We start from the raw sequence: 21,038 nt of genomic DNA, 5'->3' as shown, positions 1-21,038 counted from the left end.
TCACCACACTATTATTCAAACTCTTTCTAATCAGACATCGTTTGGACAAAATACATTTGGTTTTCTGAAAGCCAAAATCCCCGTTTTCAAAAGGGTATAACACTCATGTCATCAATAAAAAAAAAATTCTACTTTTCTCAGCGAATTTCCTCGCTATGCCATTTTGGTCCCGGGACCTTCGGGTCTTTAATCCTTTTTGGGATGTGCTTTTACACATGCACTCGTCTCTCGTCTCCTCTCCTGTTATTCCTCCACCCACAAACAACACGGCAACAAGCAATAACTTGGCACGGTTTTGGGGCATCAAGGCAGGGGAAGCCAATAGACTTAACAAGCTGGTGAGGAAAGCTGGCTCTGTTGTTGGACATGAACTGGACAGTCTGGAGGCAGTGGCAGAGAGGAGGATGAGGGGAAATTTCAATGTCATCCTGGAGAACCCCTCTCACCCTCTCTATGATGAGCTGAGGCTGATGAGAAGCAGCTTCAGCCACAGGCTCCTCCTCCCACGCTGCAGGACGGAGCGGCTCAGACTTTCCTTTGTGCCGGTGGCCATTGGACTGTTCAACAACATCAGCGACCCCTGTGCCAGCCAGCCATAACCCCCCCCCACACACACACACACACACACACACACACACACACGCCCCACACCCTGCACAATGACACGGACCTGGACCTGGACCCTAGCCCCTCAAAGCGCCCCCTCCTCCCTTTCCTTCAATGGCACTAATGACTGAACTCCTGATTATGTATATATACAGTATATATATACGAATACGTATTATTATTATTAGCATTTTTGCACTGTCTCTAGAGTCTCTATATTATGTACATTACCTCTATTGTTTTATCTTTTACCTCTTCTCTCTATTATCTTATTGTACTTATTGTACTTGTTTTCCTTGGTACTGTCTGCCAGTTGCTGCTGTGGCACCTGAATTTCCCCAAGGGGATTAGTGCTATCTTATCTTATCTGAAAAAATCTGTTTGTTTCGAACAAGTCACTGTCAATATCCATGTTAGATATTCAACAGAAATACAGAAGTGCAATGAATACTTTCATACATCCACAGACATATCTCACGTTTTATGTCCAGGAACTCTGTGCACCTCATCACTATTGTACTAAAGGTATGCAAGTGATCATATGTGTGAAATTAGAGACACTTGGGCCTCGATAACACACTTCGGAGAACCGCTGATGTAGAGTCAATGCATCCAAGGAAATTTACTCCCTGAAATTTCCTAAAGAAAGTAGCCACAAAGTATAAAGGGATATTAAGATAACACCGCCTCAATTATAGTCAGGGACGTTGCCTCAGATTTTGCTCTGATGGTTTCATCTTATCCAGCCTAGGACCATCTGACCACTCACCTCTTTGACCACTTTCCTTAGTGAAGTCTTCAAGTCATCTCTGTTGGACACGACCTCCACCTGCTCCTGTGGGATGGCCTGAAGATAAAGCAGAGAAGAGCTTCAATTACTTGACAAATATGTACCTATAGTGGGCTTTAAAGTTGCAATAACTAATATTTTTGACAATTACATTAGATAAAATGAGCCTCTGCAAAGTGAAAGTGTGTATTTATCATCCCACTAAAGATCAGTCAGTCAGTCTATTGCCAGTTTTTGTTCCCTGTTATTCTTTGCCAAGCCGACAATAAGCTCCTCCTGTCTTTCTGAGCCTCCTCCTCTTTCCTGAGCCCTCCCAGTCAGTAAAAATCCCACGTGCTCCCCCCTCTAGCTGATGGTACACTACCAGTTTAATGCAAAATGGTAATAGAGTATCAAACACTGAGTGAAAGCAAGCAAAATGTGTCTCTCCCCTGTTCTACACTGGACACGTCGCGCTAGCAGGGTCCAGCGCTTGCACCTACACTGGTTTTTAGTTGCGTTTTAGCTGCGCATTCAAAAGCGTGAAATCAAGAACAAAGCCTCAAACAATACAAGCATTAATTGAAATACATCATTGATATGGGTAAATAAGCGTAGTTCCTATATATAGCCTAGTTCCTAGCTATTGTCTGGACTATAGGCTTCGCCAGCCAAGCAAAGACGCCAACAGACCGCATCAGCTGATGTCTGCATACATAGCAAATTTAATAACTTAATGTAGCCTGCATAGGGAAAAAACACCATACTTCAAAACTTCATCTTTGTAATAAAAGCAATACAACCAAATCAGTGTCTGTGTATTTATTTCTAAAATACAATATATACAGGGGGAAACAGAGGCGTAGCCATTACTTTATCATATAAACAAGACTAGGTAGACATAGTGCAAGCCGGGCCTCCTCTTGGCTTTCGTACCCTAGTATAATGCGTGTGCTGTACTACCCTCTGCATAGTGATATACTATAAGTGTGGTGGCCTGCAAAAACACTTCACATGATGAAAATTTGACATGTTTAATTTGTGATATGTTGATTTTGAGTTTTTTAATCTGTTATGTGTCTAAAAGTAAAAAGTGAGAAAAATGGCTTAAACATTCCAAAACATTAAATTTTCTCCAGTGGCATTCCACCAAATTTGAGACCTACGGATTGGGAGAAAGCATAGGGCATGCATGTGTGGGAAGGTGTGGGTATGTGTATGCGTGTGTGTGCAGCGGGGTGCTGATAGTGAACAGCCATCAGTAGACGGGAGTGAAGCAAGAGCAGCAGGCAGGCAGACAGCCGTGAGAGGAGACTGGGCAGCCGAAGAAGTAGATTCACCAGGCTCAAACACAGGGCAGGATTGGAAGATAAATCCCATAGCCACAGCAGTGATTCCACAGATTAATGGACGCATAAGGCCCACAGTGTGAATAAAAGCTCAGAAAAGATCAGTAAAATAATAAGATTGAAATTCACATAAAACACTTGCTACAGACAAGAGACAAGATGTGCTGCAATCTTGGAGAGTGTCTCTACCATGGTCTAATATATAGAGCAATATATACATATTTACAGATATATAGAACCACAACTTTGGCGATGCGCATGGCTTCTATTTTTGTCAGATGACGCAGCCGTCTGTTGCATATAAATGTATATAAATGCCAAGATTTTGCTAGTCATTTATCACCATGTCAGTAAACAAAATAGAGGACACATAAACCAATGTCACTTAAATAAATGTTGGAGATGAGGTTATCTATGGATAGCCGCTGAGAAGCCTTGTATTTGGCCACAGTACACCTACACTCTCAAAAACAAGCACAGATCCTGTACAGACCCACTGCACGTGCGTTCAATTCTATGCACTGAAGCACTGCGACACGGTTAAGTTACCTAATTCCACTAACGTTACTTATATACCACAAGATAATATCATTACCTACCATTAGAGTTTGTAGGGCAGCAGAAGACATGTTACAGTCTACAAATCCCGTTACTAATACGTGCGAGTTTGGAGCAAATTGTGTTTCACTTCACTTGTTTTCACACCAGGGGACTGTGGATTGAGTACAGTGCTGCTGGTCTGTGCATGTCCAAATGAAAAACATGACGTGATGCACACATCCAGGCGCATTAGAGATCGATTTAGATCAATTTCTATACATTGACCAACTTTTGATTTTGTGCCTCTGTATGGGAAACACTGCATCTCGCGGTCCAAGACGCCCTTTAGAGGCCATCTCACAAAGCACATCATCTCACGAAGCGACAGATGACTGACTGACTGACTGACTGACCTGAATTTGAATTGTGATGCCCTTGGCTGCGCCATTGGAAAAAGGAACATAAGTACCTTATTATGGGCTCAATAAAGAGTTAAAAAGATTTTGAGCTTGTAAAAAAGATTCTGAGCTTGTGAAATGATTTTTGCAAATAATTTGAGACTTGCAGTTGTATATCACCATTAGTGAACATGTGAAAAAAAATTTGCATGAATGTATTTGAATGTGTGAATGTGTAAAAAGATTTAAGCAAGCAAAAATAATGTATAAATGTGTAGTAAACATTTTGTGAATGTGTAAATAACATTTGTGCACAAATGATTTCAAATGTGAGGTTGCGCAAAAATCAGAGCAAACAGATATAGTTTTGTAATAAAAGATTCAGAGCAGCAAACTGAGTGAAAAATGTCGCTCAAAGTTTAAGTCTGTTCATGTGACATCCGGGTTACAAGCACGAATTTTCACCCTGTTTTGCCTCAGGAGTCTACTAACCAATGGGAATGCTACTCTTTTGACTATCCAATCAGGGAGTGAGTTTTACTATCCAATCAGGGGGCGAATGGCTCTGGCGCTCTGTTCAAACATGTGCAGTCCTCCTCGCTGTCGGAGTTCGTAACAGCTAACTACAGCTGGAGAGCTATAGAACTAAGGGCAGCACATAGCAACAGACACTGTGACGACCCCCCCGCTCTGACTGCTGGTGCTTGTGTGCTGTGTTTCTGTGCAGGTGTCTGTGGGCGGAGCGGAAGGCTCATCAGTGCAACTGGCGGCACCTGGGCCCGGTACTGCCAGGGCTTAAGAGCTGCGTTGAGACCATAACCACTGGCTCTCCTAGGGACACCACCACTTGGCTTTTGTTTGTGCTCTCCTTAGTTCATTTTGGCACCATACAACATTACACTTACACTTTTAACACTCATCCACTCACATACATCACTGACTACTAATTTTCACACGCCATTGCAGTATTTGAGTTTTGTTAATGTTATTTTCTTTAATAAAAAGATTGTAAATCTTACTGGCTCTGTGTGCGTCTCCCGTTTTGCCATGGTCCTGCAGCCGGGTCGTGACAACACCTGCGTTTAATTAATATCTCAACTGAGTAACTACAGGTTGCACTGCACAGGTGGCATTTTGGCATTTAATAGAAATTACATTGTTTATTTTTGACGTACTCCTCTGGTTGTTGTGGAGCATGTGACGTTTATTTTATCGGCTAACTCCGCCTACTTTTTTCTTCTTTTTCTTTTTCTTTCTTTTCTTTCTTCTTTTTTACACATTCACACATTCAAATACATTCATGCAATTTTTTTTCACATGTTCACATGGTGATATACAACTGCAAGTCTCAAATTATTTGCAAAAATCATTTCACAAGCTCAGAATCTTTTTTACAAGCTCAAAATCGTTTTTATTTAGCCCATACCTTATATGGTACATTAATGTTCCTCACGGTACAACTTGACTTTTTTATGGAAAAATAAGAAAAACGAAATAATTGTGCTCACTTACCCATAGGTAAAATGTAGATGGGCACAACATAGTCAGCAGACCTTGAGCGGAACAAGAATGGACCTGGGGTAGCAACTTAAAATGCCATGCTGCAACTGGGTCGCAACAAGTTCGGATACGCAAATGTTACACATGCAGTGTAGTTTAGGCATTATTCCTGATCCACCATATGCAGCAGCTGGGGTTCACTAACTGTTTCCACAGCCAATTGCACCAAGTTGCCAATAGATTTAGGCCCTATAGGCAGAATACCTGTACTCCCAATTTTCATCCCCAGGCTTTCTTGCATGGGCGAGTACCATAACGTCCTCCCTGTAGTTCCTGTGATTACGCAGGAATCCTGCTTCAAGGAAGTACAGGGAGATTGACGGTAGTCGGCTAATACAAAGGACTGGTGACAACCCATCCTCACCAAGTCTGTGGGCATGTCCCTGCAGTTTCCACACACATCATGGTACTCCTGGCACCTCAGTGGATAGAGGAAAACCATGCCGATATTGATGCATCATCAGGGCATCAAATACCAACACTGGGATGACTTCCGGTTATGGCGTCGAGCTGAACGACAGCACCTCTCCTGCTCTGTCACTAATTTCAAGATAATTACTGCAAAACCACCCAAATATTCTTTTGTAAGTCACTTAAATTTAAGCTAACGTCATTACAAGTCAAATATGCCGAAAGGAGTGACAAAGGATAAGCTCAAGAAGTCAGACTTTCAAGTTAACGAGGACGCTGTTTCTGACTCGGTCCACAATGAGGGAGACGCCATGTTGGTGGATACAGACAACGGACAGGTGAACAATATTACCGGCGCCGACATTATGAAAGCCATCGAATCCCTTAAACAGGACTTTCATACAGAAATTAGCGGTATAATAACAGCTATCAAGGATATTCAGGCTAACATAAGTGAATGCAACAGTCGCATCGCACAGGCTGAAGAGCGTGTATCCTCCGCCGAGGACGCAATCAGCGGTCTGCAATCAAAAGTCAACGTGCTGGAAGGAAAGGTACAGTTCCTGGCAACCAAGACAGAAGATTTGGAAAACAGAAGCCGACGCAACAATATGAGAATAGTGGGCATACCAGAGAAGGAAGAGGGGACGGATCCTTGCGCTTTTATGGAAAAATGGTTTACAGAAACTCTCAATGTGCAACCCCCAGTGGTACTGGAGAGAGCACACCGTATCACGGGACAAATGCCCGCGAACCTTCATTGTGAAATTTCTAAACCATCAAGACAAGGAACCTGTTTGGAAAGCATCGAGAGCAAAAGGCCAGCTGTTCTACAGAAACAACAAAATCAGGTTTCATCCGGACTTATCGGCAGAAGTATACAAACAACAACGAGAATTCTACGGAGCACAACAAAAACTACGGGAGAAGGGGATCGTCAAACACCGGATTCTTTTCCCAGCAAAGCTACTCGTGACCCACAGAGACTGCACTCACACTTTCAACACGCCGGCAGCAGTTAACCAGTATATCGCTGGACTGGGAGAAGAGACATAGAAAAGAAATGGTGGACATCTGACGGTCATAGACACCTGCACGCACTGAACAGTACCCTTCTTTGCTTGCATTTTGATTGTTCCTCTCTTCTCTCCCGGAAAGAGAGAGAGAATGCATAATAACTAATGGCTCACTCCTTGACTATGGAGGTAAGCTATTAATATTTTGCTTGGTTATTGAGAAGCCTACTTTATTTTATATTATACTCTTGTTTACTTTTTTATTTTTTATTATTTTTTTTATTATATTGAATAGGCTGTTTATTATTTTGATATCTATGTAAGGACTTAAAATGGTAATATTCTTACAACCATGAACACCTCAGATGAGAATTGGACTTTAAGTGCACTGGAAAAAGACAGAACTGTAAACAACCATCTGGTCTTATAGACCTACCTCCAGTGAGCAGTGGACAGAACACAGGAAAAATAATATGACGAGCCTTACTTGTTTTGTTGGATATTACAGTAGCAATAAAAACTCTGGAGGTGAAATCTGGGGAGAATAGAACTGCTTTAAGCTCTCTCCAGGGGTGGACTAGGAATAGTAAATACTTGCAATAAGAGTGGGAGATATAAACGCGGGACATCTGTGATATTTGGGAGAGGCGCAGATGTACTGCGAGACTGCAGAAAACAACTTGCAGTCAAGGCCCAGACTCCTATGTGGATGATCTGGATAATCCTTCATTTCCTTGCAGAAAATGTTTTTTCATTTACAGTTCAAATATATTTGGTGGTTTTGTTAATTTTACTGCAGGGAAGACCCATAGGTTTATGGGATAACATAATGGAAGTCTGGATGCAGAATACTCAAATGTATATAGTTACAGTGTTTGTATTAATACTTTATTTTTCATCATGGGTTGTGTTTAAAGATTCACCTCAAGGCCACACAGTTCCCCAATCCCTTTGTAAGTCAAAAGAGGCATGGTTTAACAATTTACATGCAAACACCAATGGATGGTATAAGAGTAGTTAGTTATAACGTTAAGGGTCTACATAGCCCCATAAAGAGGAAAACAATTCTTAATGAGCTTAAACATCTTAAATGTACGATAGCCTTCATACAAGAGAGCCACCTGTCAGACTCTGAACACATAAAACTCAAAAGGTCATGGGCAAGTCAAGTGTATTTTTCATCCCATGGTTCGGGTAGGAGGTGTGGGGTGGCAATATTGTTACATAGTTCTCTACAGTTTTGTATGCATTCAAAATTTAATTATAAGGAGGGGAGAGTTATATTAGTGAATGGGTCCATTTGTGGGGTAACAGTCTCTATGCTGAACATTTATGCCCCAAATGAAAATAATCCTAAATTTATTAAGAAGGTGCGTGAACTAATTATAGAAAAGGCCAAGGGAATTATTTTAATTGGAGGAGACTTTAACTGTGTTTTGTCAAATAGGCTGGATAAAAATCCATCCTCATTTGCCACACCTTCGGGTGTGAGTCAGGCCCTCAAACAAATGATTGAAGACCTGGGGCTCATTGATGCATGGAGACATATACACCCAAGAGAACGGGATTACACATTTTACTCGAATCCGCACTCCTCATACTCCAGAATTGATTATTTCTTTGTAGCAAAAAATGAGTCTCATAGAGTTCTGGATTGTAAAATACATAGCTTAACTTTAAGTGACCATTCCCCCCTTAGCCTGGTATGGGACTTAGGAAGATGTATTAATCCAAGCTGCTGGCGATTAAATGTTTCACTTCTTAATGATACTACTTTTCAAGATTATATAGACAGAATTAGCTCAATACCTTGAATTCAACAATACAAGTGAGACATCACCAGTGATCCTGTGGGAGGCGGCCAAAGTAGTTTTGAGGGGAAAGATAATTTCACTTGCATCAGCTAAGAAGAGACTCAGAGAGGCCAAACGTATAGAACTTGAAAAACAAATTGAACGGTTGGAACAGAAGCATAAAAGCCAGCTATCTGCAAACGATCTAACTCTACTTAATGAAGCTAAAAGGGCTCTTGGAAATTTGCTTACAGAAAAGATTGAGAGAAATCTAAGATTTTTAAAGCAACGTTACTATGAACACGGGAGTAGAGCTAGTAGATTATTAGCATTCCAACTCAAAAAACAGACGAGTTTAACAGTAGTACAAAAAATTAAAAGTAGTGACCCAGGGAAGCCCTTTCTTTATAAACCAGACGAGATATCGGAAGCTTTTGCTGCTTTTTATAAAAAGCTGTACTCAAATACTGATACATGCACAGACTCTGAAAAATTAGATGCCTACTTACAAAATATAACACTACCAAAGTTGTCTGATGAGGCATCACAAGCTATAGATGGTCCCATAACAAGGGAGGAAATAGTGGAGGCAATTAAGGGGTTGAAAAACGGCAAAAGCCCAGGTTCTGATGGATATTCTAATGAATTCTATAAGGTTTTTATAGATGATATAAGTCCGATTTTAGAGGAAGCTTACACTCATGCATTTGAAATTGGGGAATTTCCTCAAAATTGGAAGGAGTCAATTATTTCAGTGATACATAAGGAGGGTAAAGACCCAACGGAGTGTAGCTCTTATAGACCCATAGCACTCCAAAATTCCGACTGTAAAATATTGACCACCATACTTGCAAAGAGATTTAAATCGGTTATCACAACTCTAGTACATCCAGATCAGACAGGCTTCATTGTCGGTCGCCAGCTGTTTGATAATATTCGCAGGATACTAAATGTTATGTCTCATGCCAAATCAATCCCAGTACCATGTATGGCGCTGGCTTTAGATGCCGAAAAGGCATTTGACCGTGTCTCCTGGCCTTTTCTTTTTAAAGTATTGAGGAGATATGGTCTAGGGAATGGCTTTGTTAAATGGGTTCAGCTTTTATGCTCATCTCCACAGGCGTCGGTGAGGGCAAATGGGTGTTTCTCGCAGACGTTCCAGCTGGGGAGGGGTTGCAGGCAGGGAGACCCTCTTTCGCCTCTTCTATTTGCCCTCAGTATAGAACCCCTCGCACAGCTAATAAGGGATAGCACAGATATCAGTGGTATTGAGATGAATGGAGAGGAGCACAGGTTGTCGCTATATGCAGACGATGTAATTGTATATATCTCTGACCCTGCAAAGTCTATCCCAAATTTGATGAAGTGCCTTGAGACTTTTGGACTTTACTCAGGTTACAAAATAAATGTGACCAAAACAGAAGCACTCCCCATGAACAATTTGATCTCCCCTCAATTGAAGGGGAGATCTCATTCTCATTTAGATGGCCCAGGGAAGGCATCAGGTATTTGGGAATAAATATACCCTCTGACCTCAGTCTATATCAAGCTAATTATATAAAATTAATAGAAAAAATTAAGGGAGATTTAAGTCGCTGGGCTACACTTCCTCTTACTTTGATAGGCAGGGTAGAGACTATTAGAATGAATATACTCCCAAGACTTCTTTTTCTTTTCCAGACTTCACCAATTGCCCCTCCTAAATCTATGTTTATCCTAATAGACCGTTTAATCTCAAGATTTATATGGCAGGGTAAGAGGCCCAGGGTCAGATACAAAGTATTACAACTGGCAAAACCCAAGGGGGGACTAGGTCTGCCCAATTTGAAACATTACTGGTTAGCGTCACAATTACGAGCAATGATGGTGTGGTTATCAGATGATACAAGTACAAGATGGCTCAATATGGAAAAAAGTTATAGCACTAATATGCCTCTATCGGTGGTCCCCTTTACTAGGATTAAATCAATCAAAAATCTCCTGGGAGAATGGTCAATGACCACATATGGGGCTTGGAAAGAAGTACAGCAAATGTTTAAGTTGCCATGTGATCTCTCTATCTTGAGCTCAATTATTCATATTAAAGACTTTTTGCCTTTAAAACTTGATGCAGGATTTAAAAATTGGACACACTTGAATCTCCATTTTGTACATCAGTTATTCAGTAATAACAACTTCAAATCATTTGAACAATTAAGAGCAGATTTTTATTTATCAAGAACAGAATTTTTTAGATATCTACAGGTAAGAAGCTTTATATTCAAACACACAAACTGGAACAGATTGATAGAACCCTCCCTCTTGGAACAGTATTTATTAAAAATTCAGGATGGAAAACATGGGAATAAGCCAATAACTAACTTATATAGAATCCTAGCTTCAATGACAAAGGACAATACCTATCATGTGAAAGAAAAGTGGGATAGAGAGCTACAACAGGAAATACAGGAGGAAGTTTGGTTAAAGATCTGTGCTCAGGCCCATACAATCACTAACGCCAATTCGTGGAGAGAATTTCAATGGAAGATAATTAACAGATTTTTCAGAACACCACAAATTGTGGCAAAGATGAATCCAACCCAGTCAAGTAGATGTTGGAGGGGATGTGGAGAGACCATGGCTACCCATTTGCATATATTTTGGCAATGCCCATTGTTAGATAACTTTTGGAAATCAGTTTTTACCACTGTGAACAAAATATTGGATGTTGAATTGGTAAGAGACCCTCTGATAGCAATTCTTGGGATGAAACCGGATGTAATTCACAGTAGGAAAAGGATGTATCTCTTACAAATATTATTAACAGCAGCAAAGAAAGCAATTACAATAAGATGGCTTAAAAAGGACCCCCCTACCTATGATGAGTGGTTAACAATTCTAAGAAGCATTTACACAATGGAAAAAATTACATATATGCTGACTACAGAGAGAAATTTTTATAGAAAGATGGACACCACTAATGGAGGCAATTGGGGAACATTGGGATTGGTAACTGAATGAACATATACTTAGTAAGGAACTGGACTGCAGGTGATGATCTGAGGTAGTTTACTGTGTCTTCTTTAAAGTGAGACAAAATAAACAGGACATTTTATTTTTTATTTTTTGATAAATAATATGTATATTTTCCTATGTATATTGGACTGAATATGTATGTCTATGTAAGGTGAACTTGTATATAACCCATGTTTAGTTTTGTTTTGATATGTTTGTGTTATTTACATTGGTTATTTTCACTATTGTTATTATTATTATTTCAATTTGTTTTGATTCATTTTTATACATATTTTCATGTTGAATTGTTCGGATATATAAAACTTTACAAAAATTGTAACCCCATGTAAAGGAAACTGTCAACTATGTTGAAATATTTTTGATGTAAAAGGGGATGTGAGAAATAACCAAATAAAAAATAAGTTTAAAAAAAAAAAAAATACCAACACTGTCTACCTCTCAAAACAGTTCCTCCCTAACTCCCTCGATCCATTCCTCCTCAGATCCAGACATCTTCTGAATAAACTTCTGCTTTGTAAAAAAGTAACAACTATGAGTCATATAGAAATTAGCTGAACACATTAGCTTTAATATCATATGGAAAACTATATCAGTAATGGTTACAACCGAAGTTGTACACTAAATGGAATAATGATTGCGACTGGTTGATCATATTTCTACAATTCCTTTGGGGGAATTCACAGTCAGGCACAGATAATATAAACCTTTATCTCTTCCCTTCCCTCATCATGGAGGACCTCAACACACTCTGCCTGCCCTGTCTCTGCCCCAAGCTCCTCTGCCTTGCACTCCTCTTCCTCTGCCTGCTCCTACTCTGCCTCTCCCACTTCCTCTCTGTCGTTGTCTTCTTCTCTGTCTCTACTAGAGTCCCTGGTCAGGCCCTGTCTGGCCTTGCTGACGCCGAGTTCAAAGTCATTCTGGAAAGAAACACAGCAGAGTTTCACTTGAAAGCGTTACTTTGCTAGCTAGTTGCTGCTGCTAGAATTACCCTACTCTCGTTCTAGCGCTGATATTAACTAGCTAGCCATTGCTAACTTCTATTTGACTATAAAGATCTGTAGCCCTGCCAACAGAATAATTGAAAGCAGTGATTGTAAACTATCTATTTTGTTAAACTACCTGTTCACTTGACATGGTTACTTGATGGTATGGCATTGGTAAGCCATGTCTGTGGTTTGTCAATTTCTGACTCTCTCTAACTAGATTTAGCAGGTACAAGAGCAGTGCTCGTATCAGTTTAGCCACCGTTGTTCCCGCGGGAGTAAGTTTGGTGTGTGGTTAGGCTGCAAGGTTTTTACAATTTGCGTTGCATTCAGTTGCAGTTCACCTCAAAACCATGAAATGTCAGAAAGTTTTAAGGTGACATAAAGCATCCTCTGGCAGCCATATTGGGCAACAATAGCTGAGAACAGCTGGTTGCGTCTCTAAACGATTATTAATATGACATGGCCGTCTTCAGAACTGTTTCCTCATAAAATTTTACGAACTAACAACTGCTGTTGATGAATCCCAATCACACGTAAATTGGAATTAGCATAATGGCACTGCCTAAGAAACACCATATTAAGCAAAGGACAACACCCACATTCATTACGGACCAAAATGGCATCGAAGAAAGTGAACAGAAGCACAGATCCTGTACAGACCCATGGTGCGTCACGTGTGTGTTCAATTCTATGCACTGAAGCACTGCGACTGCGACTTAAATACCACAAGATGACATCACCTACCATTAAAGTTTGTAGAGCAGCGAAGACGAGTTACTGTCTGCAAATCCCCGTTACTAACTGTGGAATGTTAAGTTTCACTTTTGTTTTCACACCTGGAGACTGTGGATTGAGTTCAATGCTGCTGGTCTGCTGTCTGTACATCTCCAAATTACAGACATGACGTGATGCGACATCAGGTGCATTAGAGATCGATTTAGATCCATTTATATTCACTGACCAACTTTTGATTTGATTTTGTGCCTCTGTATGGGAAACACTGCATCTCACACAGCGCATCATCTCACTAAGCATTACGTGACTGACTGACTGACTGACTGACTGACTGACTGACTGACTGCCTGCCTAACCTGAATTTGCCTCGTGACTTCAGCAACGCAGTTATTGAATGCCAGTGAAAAAAAACTTCTGCAGCAGAAGCAGTGGCATTAAGGCCCCACAAAAATATGACATGTGGAAAGAGATCATGGAACAGGTGAACACCGCTACATTCTTGTAGAGAACTGTGCAAGATGTTAAAATACACACACACATACATACACACACACATACACACATATACTGTATATATACATATATATATTATTTGAACGTGTATATATATATATATATATATATATATATATATATACATATAAATGTATTATATGAGTAAGTAAGCCTACTATGTTGAATTATTTTACCTATTATTACATTACAAGGGTTGGTAGTCTCATTAAAAAAAAAAACAACAACAACAACTATATAGCACTTTTCAAAACAAATCATAAACCAAAATGTATCAACAATCTAACATATCAACACTGTAAAGAGTAAATATACCAGCAACCATGTTGCTAACAAACATCCACAGCAACCACACTAGCTGCAAACAATATACAGTATACAACCAATCTTTGTATATACAATTCAATACACATGATGTGATGTAATTCCTAAATTTCAACCATTGTGCACAGCGGTATTACTACTGCCACCTTTTCTCTTGTCTGGCTTAACTGCACAGTGGATGAAATTATCACACATCTGCCAGCAATGCACTCAACAGGCACAAATGATACTGGACAGGAAGTCTCAGTGCCCTGCAAACTCCAAACTTCTACAGGCTTCCAATAAAAATGTCTTTCTGGATGGTAATGAAGCCAGGAAACACTTTGAGGATTAAGGATGCACTTTATTGATCCCCTAGGGGAAATTCGGGTGTCACAGCAGCGTGTACAGTACAGTAACAGAACAAAGAGACCCAATCACATTTTTTTTTTTAGCCAGGGGCATTATGTTCACTATGGGCAATGTTATGTTCGCTAAATTTACGGTGGGAGTGTGCCTTTTTTACTGGCCGTTCTGTCTGACACTATAGAGCCACCGTAGTTTAGAAGTGACATGTAGCTAGTAGCCCTATGCTATTTAACTATTTAACCGTTTTAAAAAGCACCAAAATGAGAGCCCCAAATAACTGTAGCTTAATACATTTGTCGTTTTGGAACTCACATTTTCTAATATGCTTGTCATGCTATTTACGATACAGTAGGGTAGGCCTGACATTGATACGCTTGCCAGCTTGCTTATTCGCTAACCTGTCGTATTTTGTACTCCTTGGAGAGGTCTTGGTGTCTGTCACTGAGGTGCTTGGCGAGGTTTGAAGTGTTTCCTCCCTTGCACGACACTGTTTTATAGCACCTTTTGCATACAGGCTTCGTTATGTCAGCGGGTTCGCCATCAGCGTCGGCTCTGTAGGCAAAGTAGTCCCACAGTAGACTTCGGCAGCCCGTTTTGTTAACCAGTACAGGGCGTGGAGGTATTATTTCTGAAGATGACACGCTGTCGTTGTCAGTAGTAGACATGTTGAGGCAGAGGCATTGCTTCTCTCTCTCAGTCGAAGCTGAGGCTCACGCTGTATCAACGGGGATGAATGCACAGGCGCATGTCCCCTGACCATAGACCGTACAAGCGCCTGATTTGGCCAGTACTCCCACCAAGTGGAGATTCAGACAAATTCATCCTCTCGATCACTTACACTGGAGACACATTTGACCTACAAGTACCGAACGTTGGGAAATTCTAATACCAAACCGTTTTTAACAAAATAGTATCGAAAAAGTACCTAAATTTCGGTATACCGTGCAACACTATTTCATGCCAGGTTTTTTTGATTGCTTTAATCTCTTTGATATGATTGGGGTGAACAGTTGTTGCCATTGTTTTGTTAAAATGTCTGCATTTTTTTTTACATTTACATTTACAGTTTTCACCAATAAAAGTGTTTGATTTAAATCAATTGCGTCTTTCAATCAATTCAAATTGCTTATTTTGAGTTTAGCCCATTTTGATTTTTTTTTTTTAAATGGCATAGCTTACTGAAGCTTCTATCGAGTAAAATGGCAATCACAGGGTATAGAAACATTAATATAAATTGGTATGAATATCATGTAAATATGGTCTTAAATGTGTACAATCTGAATATTATTTACCCATATTTGCTTTGTTCAAAGAAAGGGAGGAGTTTACATTAGGTTACCCAATGAAACAGACCAATACTAAATGAAAAGGCAGGGCTACCCATTTGTCTGCAAATTAGAATTGACTTTGTTGATGAGCCTCATCCAGTAACGGAGTGCAGGACCTTCAGACAGGATTAGTCATATACCACCACTGTTGAAATGCTTAGGTTTTCCCGCGTAAACTTCACAGGCTGCAAATTCCTGTTAATTGCTGATAATCTGCTAATTTGCACAAGCATTCACAGGCCTGAAAATTGAACTTTCCGCCCAGTGTGTGTCATATGTGTATCTACCGGGTACTAAATGTCACATTACATTTGGTGCTAGTGGGCTTTAGTTGGTTTTCCGATCTTTGCCCTCATGCAGTGGAAACTGGTGCATTGCTGCTCACAGCCATATTTATTATTATTATTGGTCCCATGGTCTAAATACTGTTTCAAAGTTTTTTCCACTAAAATTCTGGGGGAAACACTGAATACTTGCAAACTTGGGGATTTTTTTTTGCATGAAGACTGGAAAATTTAAAGATAGTGAATATCTGTATAAAATATCGGCTTCAATCCACAAAATATTGGTGTCAGCCTTCATATTAGCATATTAGTCATATAGCATGTTGGTCAAACCCTATTTTGCAATAGGTTACTACGTAATAAATATTGTCATGACATATTATCATAGCCTACTGCAATAAACTATTATGTACAATCTTAGTCAATCATTCTTTACCTGTTTAACTTTGCTCCTCACCATGGTGGAAATGGCACTGGACACAATACGTGGTGAGAGGCCGCGGAATAGTCCCCTCTTTCCATCTACTTTCACAATATGCTGTGCTGAAAACACAAACCAATTTCCTGTCACCTCCCCTTTACTTTTAAATGTATACTGCAACAAGATATAGACATTCAATGATAAGATCCAACTCACCATAGGAGAAGAACCCAGGAAGGTATAAGACTCGTCTTCCAAACATAGTGGTACCCGCAGTTGGGGCGAGGGGTTCATGTCCGACCTGAAAACAAACGCACCTCATATTAATGACAGCTTTCCAGCTTTATGACTTATGCCGAATTGTAGTTTGACGCAGTTTCTTCTACCTTACCACCAAGGTCTGTCACAAGCAGAGTAGGTTAACTGCACAAAAATTAAATGCTGAAATCAAGAATACAACTGAAAACTGCAGGCCAACATTACATGAAAATATTTATAACTGTTAAGTGTTTAATTACTTGTCCTTATCTACAGTGAGAGCAGTCAGTGGAATCCAATGGTAAACAGGGGCAAAATGTATATATGCACTGCACTTATGTTAACCTTCTGAGTGCTGGCAGTTTTACACATCTCCAAATTGTAGAGTTTTAAGTTTCACTTTTGTTTTCACAACGGGAGGCTCTGTCAGATTGAGTGCAATGTTACTATTGTGGTAATGAGCCACAGATGAACCTATGTATGGGAAAGACTGCGTCTATCTTTTGGCGTATCTCCGTGGAGCGAGTGCAATAGTGTGCATCCCATTGTCGCATGTGTGGAGCATGCAGCAGGAATTTGCTAGTCTATGACTGTGATTCCCAACTGTTTTTCCTTGGAGCCCCCCCTTCTTACATTTCAGAAAAGCTGAAATATGCACTAAAGTGCTGTCTCAGAGAGGTTTGTAGTGCTGAATGGGAGAATAATCCTAGTAGTTGTGTGTTCGGCCAGTCTAGGGGCAACAGCAGGTCTATTGACTATCCAAAACTTCTTCCATGCTCCTGGAAATATTCCTTTGACACAGAATCTGCTTGAATGTCAGCAAGCCCATCTTCACAGCCAAGGTAATCCACATCCTAGAGGTCCATTGCCTGAGCCGGATTATCCATATATGGCATCAGGCGAGTGCCCAGGGGCACCAGGCAATTTGCCTTGTTGGGGGGGCACCGCAGCATTCAAACCACAATTGGAATGCATACACAGCCAAAATTATCCTTTGATACTAAAAAAGAAAATGTATAAAGAGAAAGAATCGTGATTGGTGTGTAGGTGCCCCCCCCGCCTCCCCATCACATTTGAATTTGTCCAGTTCAAGCATTTTGTGTGGGAAGAGAAAACCCGTTCACCGGAGGAGCTGCTGAGAAAAAGTAGGCTGAAAACTACTTTCCCAAGTGTGTTTGCCGCAGTCAGGCTTTTCTTAACCTGCCTGTTACTAACTGTAAGGGTGAGAGATGTTTTTCACAACTTAAAAGAGTGAAGAACAAACTGCTCGAGTTGATGCTTGTGGAAAGGTTTTCTCTTTGAACTGGATGCACAGTTTGTGAAGCTTATAACAACCATAATTTCCAATAGCCTACGCATTGCAATACATTCAGGGATGGACTGGCCATCGGACTACCGGGAGAATTCCCGGTAGGCCGCTCTATCTACTCTATAAACAGAGTGAGAGGGTGTCCACTGGAATGGCAATCCTGGAGTGAATCTGACGACGGTTCTGAAAAAATAACTACAGAGCAGTACCGGTGGTAGTTTTGGTGGCTTAAATAACTGGTTTGGTTAGTTCTTATACCAAGTTTGCCGGCTGGGCAGTGTTTGGACCTTTTGGCCAATCACAGTGCTTAAAAATGCAAACTCCACTCAACCAGGAAGCTGGGCCACATTAAACAAACACACATCAAATGACAGGCACAGTTGAATCTGAGTCGCAGAGCTGACAGGTTGTGTTGTGAAATCACCAGCAAGGATGGTTGTGTCCGGCCGATTGCGGTGGGCTGGTCTGGACAAAAGTTCCAGTCCATCCCTGAATACATTGTCTCATGTGCTACTCCTTTCACCTTCTGCAGTTCCCACTGTCACATCACCTCACCTGGCGCTTCAACTGTTGAAGTGACTGCTTGCTACAGTCATTGAGCTTGCCTTATTTGGTGGTCTGTGGTGCTGAAGTTGCATTAGTTGTCTGTAATAATTTTTTTTTTCTTTTTTGTATTATGATTTTTTAGTCATGCTCTGTAATGGTTTGGCATTTAGTCTTCATTCAGGTCTTTGAAAATGTATGGTGGAAACAATGATTTTTAGCATGATGTCTTTGATGTGAGTTGCATTCAAATTTGATACAGTATAGCTCTGTGTGTAAAGCCTAAAATGGCATTTGTAGGCTCAAGTCAATCTATGGTGTAAAGTAATTTGTTGGTTAGTACATTTTCCCTGAGCCTGTATAGTTGAAGTTAATGTATATTTTTGATCTTTATTGCCATAGTAAATTTCACTTTTTTGCATGGAAAGTGGAAGGAGGGGGGCACTTCAAGTGAGGTCACCCTAGGGCACCACACTGTGTTAATCCGGGCCTGTCCATTACCCACGACTTGGATAAGTACTCCAGTCAACATAAGTCAACATCAGCAAATGGGACTTTAATTCCTCGTGGAACAAGTTCATGTGATGGGAAAACTCTGTGTAAAGACGCAAGTACAGTGCCACCAGCAGCAGTGGCCCTTTGTAAATCACTGCCTGCTCTTTCAGATGCTTTTCTAATGTAAATGGACTGCATTTTATATAGCGCTTTTCTAGTCTACCGACCACTCAAAGCGCTTTACAACAACGCCTACATTCACCCATTCACACACCGATGGCGGCAAGCTACCACGCAGGGTGCTGGCGCAACCATCGGGAGCAATTTGGGGTTCCAAGGACACTTCGACATGCGGACTGGAGGAGCCGAGGATCGAACCACCGACCTTCTGATTAGTGGATGACCCACTCTACCTCCTGAGCCACAGCCGCCCCAATGTCTGTTGATCTTTGATAGTGCCAACTGTTTTTTTCTCTGCCACAGAACTAAAGGACAGACCCAAATGAGAATTCCAACTGTTCTAACTGAAGAACTTCAAATGACCTTCAGTCATACACACACACACACACACACACACACACTCAGAGCTCTTCATCTGATGCACAGCACCGCGACCGCTAGGTGTGGAGAACAAGATGAGGGAAGCAGAAAGGGATACTATACTACAGAACAATTGGCTCTTGTACATATAAGAATTGATAACTGGGCCGAGGTGCTATGAAAAATGTCCTAGTGAGATATTACGAACAATGAGCCTCATGCAAGAACCACTCGTAACAGATTCGTTCTTAAATCACTCGTACAAGCAATTTAAGAGAACTTGCCGCATTCACCAATTTAGAATTTTCTCTTAGGTACGAACAAAATCTATGAGTGGTCCAGACATGTCATACGAGTCACATACAATCAACCTGCCGTTCTCCAAAGCAAAAAAAAAACTTTGTTGTTGACTAATAGATTAATATATGTAAATGACACTGTAATGCATAATCATGTTGAGATTAACTACAGTGGTTATAGTCACAGGAAAAATAGCAATCTCATAAAATATCCATACATAGTAGCCTATAAGTGCGCTCAATACAAAGACAAAACAAAAAACACTAATAATTGGCAGGTTATTTGATAAACACTCAGGTCAGGGTTAGATTGTATTGGGGCAAATACATTATGGAGGGAGATGAATCTGATTTAGGCTATTTTACTCCAGTTGATAACGTTAATATGGGTAAGTGCAAGTGAATCTAAATTTTAAAAAGAGAAATGACTTTAGGTCTTACCATTAGAGTCATGCATAAGCCTATATCATCACATGCTGCAGCAGCTTGCAAGTCGCTGCCAGGGCCACATCCTCTGCTGAACACCTGACACAGCCACATCGCCAATTATGGCAGGTATAGGCCTATTCTTTCATCTGTCTGTGTAACGGAGAATTCCTCCTGGCCCCCTCCTGTTACAGTCATGGATCGTCTTGCTTTTTGCATCTAATTTCATGTCAAGCCATTTCTTTTTTTATTTCTGTGACGGTGCCCTAACGACAAATCACTATAGTCAGATATTCCTGTAATACTCCGATAGGGACTATTCCTATAGGGAATTATAGATTTGTTGGGATGTTTATTTAGTATTCATCTAAAATGTAGTATAGGAATACTAGGCCTATAGTTGATTTTCATAAGGGAAGGCACAACAAACGACACTGCATTAACAGCACAAGTTATTTTTTCCCACTCCTTGGCTTTAGCAGGGCCTTTGATTCCACTATTGAATTATATTAAATATTATATGCTTTGGTTGACTTATTTCTGATAGTAGGACTTAGGTCTCAGAGCTGGTAGACTTCTCCTTAGTCTTCCGTGTCATTTTTATGAATGAAGCTTCCCAACATATGGGCCGGACCCCTAACCTTATATGGCATTTTTGGGACGTCAATTATGCAAATTCACAATTCTCATGAACGCGCATTCATTTAGAACAGGTGGAATTCATAAAAACAAAAAAATTCACGAGGCCCTTTGGCAGACGAGGCCCCAAGCA

The 21,038-nt window shown here is 40.5% G+C and overlaps 1 protein-coding gene across 1 annotated transcript in view; it reads right to left on the bottom strand.

Annotated features, from left to right (window-relative positions):
• Positions 1 to 21,038, bottom strand: part of LOC139913097 (mitochondrial carrier homolog 1-like) — a 75,950-nt gene that overhangs the window by 37,666 nt on the left and 17,246 nt on the right. Inside the window, exons 2-4 of the mRNA XM_078288266.1 lie at positions 16,613 to 16,697; positions 16,412 to 16,518; positions 1,376 to 1,453 (exon numbers count right to left, since the gene is read on the bottom strand). Coding sequence (XP_078144392.1) covers positions 1,376 to 1,453; positions 16,412 to 16,518; positions 16,613 to 16,697 — 270 coding nt within the window. The remainder of the gene's footprint in view (positions 1 to 1,375; positions 1,454 to 16,411; positions 16,519 to 16,612; positions 16,698 to 21,038) is intronic.

This window comes from Centroberyx gerrardi, chromosome 14 (assembly GCF_048128805.1).
Source record: "Centroberyx gerrardi isolate f3 chromosome 14, fCenGer3.hap1.cur.20231027, whole genome shotgun sequence".
Taxonomy (NCBI): Eukaryota; Metazoa; Chordata; class Actinopteri; order Beryciformes; family Berycidae; genus Centroberyx; species Centroberyx gerrardi.
Note: the sequence above shows the minus strand (reverse complement) of the source record. Positions and strands in the feature narration are given on the sequence as shown.